General features: G+C 40.3%; 2 protein-coding genes across 2 annotated transcripts in view; one reads left to right on the top strand and one right to left on the bottom strand.

Moving 5' to 3' along the window:
* Positions 1 to 2,520, bottom strand: part of LOC138213989 (CD209 antigen-like protein E) — a 5,264-nt gene extending 2,744 nt beyond the window's left edge. The window contains exons 1-6 of the mRNA XM_069175339.1: positions 2,364 to 2,520; positions 1,968 to 2,048; positions 1,786 to 1,884; positions 1,516 to 1,701; positions 1,127 to 1,272; positions 1 to 63 (exon numbers count right to left, since the gene is read on the bottom strand). The exon at positions 1 to 63 is cut by the window's left edge and continues 59 nt beyond it. Of these exons, the coding sequence (XP_069031440.1) occupies positions 1 to 63; positions 1,127 to 1,272; positions 1,516 to 1,701; positions 1,786 to 1,884; positions 1,968 to 2,048; positions 2,364 to 2,442 (654 nt within the window). The 5' untranslated portion in view covers positions 2,443 to 2,520. The remainder of the gene's footprint in view (positions 64 to 1,126; positions 1,273 to 1,515; positions 1,702 to 1,785; positions 1,885 to 1,967; positions 2,049 to 2,363) is intronic.
* Positions 2,521 to 3,883: 1,363 nt separating this feature from the next.
* The window catches only part of LOC138214020 (tetraspanin-13-like), a 4,185-nt gene continuing 3,068 nt past the window's right edge, over positions 3,884 to 5,000 (top strand). The window contains exon 1 of the mRNA XM_069175378.1: positions 3,884 to 4,056. Within this exon, the coding sequence (XP_069031479.1) occupies positions 3,994 to 4,056 (63 nt within the window). The 5' untranslated portion in view covers positions 3,884 to 3,993. The remainder of the gene's footprint in view (positions 4,057 to 5,000) is intronic.

The following is a 5,000-nucleotide window of genomic DNA, read 5'->3' as shown; positions in this document are numbered from 1 at the left end:
CAAGCCGATCCAGTAGCCGTGCTCTCTATCATAGTATTCTTCTGTGTGGTTATTTATGAATTCCTACATTTTTTAATACTGGTGTTAATTATTGAATAATAATAATAATAATAATAATAATAATAATAATAACAATCTCTCTGTTGCCGTACAGTCTAATGAGAGTAAAACAAATGTATTCTTACGAGATGTTTGGACTGAGCGTCACAGGAGATATAAAAAGCGTGAACAAAATGTGGAAACTTTGGAGCTTAAAGTCGCTTCCGTAATAATTCAGACATTTTCGAGACTTCCTCACCATATTGAAGATTTAATTTTAAATGGGTGAAATTGCCATTTTCCTGATCAATCAATCTACACACAGAAACTGAAATCTCCCTTTTACGAAAAAGTATTTTACCTTGAAGAAGCTTCCCGTCTTTTAGGTTAAATCTCTACGGGATTTGTGGAGCCCCGTGTCCCGTCAAAGCATGCAATACACTCAACAGTCCACTAGAGGACACCGTGTCCGTGTCACGTTTAGCTTTGTCGTACACGCACATACGACCAGGCTCGAAGAAAGAGGTCATGTGACGAAGCACAAAGAGTGATGAAGTCCGGCGTTTGAGTAAACGTGGATTTCTTTTTAAGTAACATAAATTGCTCACGTAATTTAACATATTTAACTTACGTTAACTTGCGTGGCGTTACTTACATTAAGTTACTTCATCTTTTCCTTAAACCTGAGCACGTGATTTTGGCGCCAAAAAACCTCGGACACCTTATGTTTTCCATCTTAGGCTAGGCAAAAACACGACCCTGATACGCTGACCTCTAGTGGATGACGGGTGTATTACATGCTTCGGTGGGACACCAGGTAGGTTTATCTCATTCTTTCTCTCAAGCGAAGCGCTCTGAAGAATTTTTGAAGTAAATGCCAGGTTTATTTATGTTTTGTTTTTAGCTGCTTATTTGTTCCAGTTTTGTGTACATGTTTTTTACACCCTTCAATAATGGAAGCATGAAGTGTCTTTTTTAAATTACTGACCGTTTTCTAACCTCACACTTCTGGACACCGTGCACATCCGTCTTTCTGGCTTTGTTGGAACAATAAAAAAACCAACCAATAGCAGTAAATGAGCCTTACCTGTTCCTCCTGGCTGTCGATCACCACCAGATCCGCCTGGTTTTCTTTACAGTGATCGCGGCTTCCCTGCCAGTACCTCCACTGTTTGGAAAACAGGTAACAGTAGGACTGAAACAGCAACCAGTTGTCCAGGCAAGGTTTACACACTGTTCAAATCAAAGAGCAGGACAACATAATCATAATCTCAGTTGTGGTTTATTATATATAAAATATATTTTATAAAATTAAAGAACTTAAATGTATTATCTGGGCAAACCTCAATTCTTAACAAATTAAAAACATTTATTAAGCCAGAAAGTCCAACACGATGTGTCGTCACGACATTAAACACATGAAAAAAAGCATCTGAATGAGGAAAACAGCTCAAAATGAAGCGGTGTTTTTTCCACCTTTGTGAGGGCAGTGTGTCTTCACTGGGAAGTCGTCGTATTGCAGGATGACTCTGATGGTCCAGTTGAGTCGGTCCCTCTGTCCCGCCAGCTCCTCTGTCCGTCTCCACAAGGCCTTCTTCTCCGCCTGCAGCTGCAGCAGCTGCACCGACCGCCTGAAGTTTTCTCCGCTCTGCTGGTGTTTGACTACAAGTCAGGGATGAAACTGTTACTGCTGCTGCTCTCGGGCTGCCTCTGATGCCCTTGAACGCACCGCCAGGTCGGACTTACAGTGGATGATGAGGGCGACGACGGCCGACACCAAGATGACACAAATAACTCCCAAGACCAGAGTGAGTGGAGTACAGAGTGGGCCTTTCTTTTTATTCTCTACGAGGACAAATACATTTATTTGATATTTTATAGGGAATATGTCGGGGTTTTTGTCCTGGAAAATGAAACTACAAAACGACCTGTTTGAAGAGGTTGAGTGTCCCACGCCAGCTCCTCAGTCTTCACCTCGTCATAGATTATTTCCTCTTTGTTTGGTTCCTCTGCAAAACAAAAGCAAAAAACCTTAAAGAAAATGAAAACTGAGATTATGAAATTTCACTTTCTGGTCTGCAGTGTTTTTTCTGTACTTCTACCTGTGTCCTTTCAACAACTTACAACTTACTTAAACTTAGCCTACGCTGGAAATGTTGCCGCTTGAGATCGGTCTCACTTACGACACTGTTTTGATGTTCACTTGATGAGATAAATTGAGTCAAGTCGAGTTAAGTTCACTTGAAATTGGATGAAATGACTTAAATCGACTTGAGATGAAATGAGTTCTTTTAAAATTTAGAAGAAGTGGATATGTGACTCACCTTGTGTGGGACCGCCGTTCGTTTTGAAAATCACCGTCACATAATGAGGTTCTTCCTCCATTATTAACAGATTAATCATGAAAAATATCTCAAAAGGCAGAAACACCAAAAACCAGAGAAACTGGCATCCAGCGGTTACAGGATATGCACTTCTGCTTTCGTGTGAAATGTTTAAAGACGCAGGCACATGCTGATTCTTGTGGTCTGGTGTTTTGGGACGGAGGCGGAAACTCGCTGCAGCTGTCACAAAGGTCACGCTTCACTAATGAGTAAATAACACAAGTTAAAAATGATAGAAATAAAACAAATTCAAACACAATCTTGTCTTTAACCCTCGTGTTGTCCTTGGGTCAAAATGACCCGCAGTTCTATTCAACCAAGTTCTATTTTATTTCTATATTTCCACATTTTTTGGGATCATTGGTGACAAAGATGCTGTGAGGGTTTATTTAAACCAAAAAAAAAAAATCCCCAAAAATATAAAAATATAGAAATAAAATAGAACTTGGTTGAACCCAGCTGCGGGTCATTTTGACCCGAGGACAACAGGAGGGTTAATTTAACTTTAATCAAACTCTTAATCTTCTCAACCTAATTGTTGTTATCTGGACTGGTCCTTTTTTTTCTTCTACATTTTCTACAGTGTAGAACAAAACTGAAGACATCAGAACTATGAAATGGAAAAGCAAAAATATGTCAGCTTTTTAAAATAATTGCTGACCACACACAAAAGGACACGTGTAGTATTTATTTGTTGCCAGAAGAGGGCGCTAGATAGTAACTGCAACTGTGAAGAATGATTACAGAGAGGGTGCACTTTAATTTTGAAAATCCGTAATTTAAAGGAAGTAAACACAGAACTAACTTATTCTGTGAAACGATTGGCTATCCTGCTGTGTTTTTCTCTTCTGCTTTATTGGTCCAGTCGCGTGATCGAGTATGAGTCATTTACAGTTATGTGACTGTAATTATAGATCAGACCGGCACATCCGGGAACTTTGGCTTTCAGAAACGTCCCCGCCCCCTTTTATAGAAAAACAAACGACTCTCTCCATAGACCTCAAATGTAAAATAGAGGAAGAAAACCAATCCGGATCAAAATTACTTTAAAACTGACACTAAATCCAGGGATTATATTTACACCCTGACAGCCATAATAAGATGGATAGATGAACATTTGTTTTATTTGATTCCTCCTCCGTGACGTCACCTGTTCCTTCTATAGAGTGGTCCCATAGAGCCTTTCTATCAGCATCTGTTTGAGGACATTCAGGAAAAAACAGCGGAGATACGAGTTTTTCACATCACTGTTGGTACAACTAACAACACGGCAACTCTTCGGCACATCGTTTATTATTTAAACCGGTTAGTTTAAAGCAGAAGTTTGGAGAGAAATTTCAACTTCCTCCGATCCTAACCCCCCCCCCCCCCACCACCCCTGGGAGGGGGCGTGTCCATACGAGTCTGAAGAGAGTCAGAGGCAGCTGACCAATCAGCGCGCAGGAAACGTTCCAGGAAACGCTGCCGGGTCTCGACCTGCAGGTGAGACAAGCAGCCAGGAGGGAGACTCGACGCGGAACAAGCCGGAGAAGTCACGTCTTTACCTGAAGAGAGAGTCCGGAGGGCCGCGATGGTTTGCGGAGGATTCGTTTGCACCAAGAACGCTCTGTGCGCACTCAACATCCTTTATGTGGTCAGTGAGTCTAATATCTGCTTCGTATTTCAGAAATGTTTGTTCATTTCATTACATCACATTTATCTGACGCTTTTATCCAAAGCGACTTACAATCAGTTCATTTCAACCATGAGGGTTCAAAACCAGAACAACAAGAATCAAGAAAATACACATTTCTTCCAGAAAGCCAAACTACAAAGTTCTATCAGTAAGTTCTATTTTAAGGTACTAAAGTTCTAGTGTGAAGGAGGAAGAGGAGGAGGAGGAGGAAGAGGAGGAGGAGGAAGAGGAGGAGGAGGTGTGTTTTTAGTTTGTGGTGGGAGATGTTCAGAGTTTGTGGTGTCCTGATGTCGGTGAGGAGCTCATTCTACCATTTAGGAGCCATTTACTGCAAAACAGGCAGGAAGGTGTTTGCTCGACACGTGACAGGTGTTAATGATTAGTTCATGGAGCCGGTTGCTGCACGCTGTGTTGGTATTAATGGTTCATATTTTTGTAAAACCTCTTTTTTTTTTTTTTTTTTTTCTACACATCAGTCTCAACTGAGGTTCAAACTGCCCACAAGATCGATGCAAGAAACTTATCAGCATGGAAAATATACGTCGCATTTATCTGTTGTTTTGTAGTTATATAATATTTTACATCAAAAGTGACACGTTTTCAGTGAGAAATTAGTCCTAGAAAGACATTAGAGTAAGAAAATGAATTGAATTAAAAGATCAGTCTGCGGTTAACTTTAAAAAGCAGAAATATAAAACGAGGTATCCTCATAATAAAGGATGATTTCGGTTTATTTCTGCAGCATGTATTTCCTTATTCCCGTGAATCTGCAGGCTAAAATACACCAGAACGATCCTTTAACAACGGCTCAAATTATTATATTTGATTTTGAACCATCGCTCTGCAGCTCTGGAGATCATTGAGCCTCTTTTAGATTATTGTTTTGGTTTAAAAAAAAAATG

The sequence above is a fragment of the Embiotoca jacksoni genome, unplaced genomic scaffold (assembly GCF_022577435.1).
Source record: "Embiotoca jacksoni isolate LCO1_2020_lvr unplaced genomic scaffold, fEmbJac1.0.p SCAF_66, whole genome shotgun sequence".
Classification (NCBI taxonomy): Eukaryota; Metazoa; Chordata; class Actinopteri; family Embiotocidae; genus Embiotoca; species Embiotoca jacksoni.
Note: the sequence above shows the minus strand (reverse complement) of the source record. Positions and strands in the feature narration are given on the sequence as shown.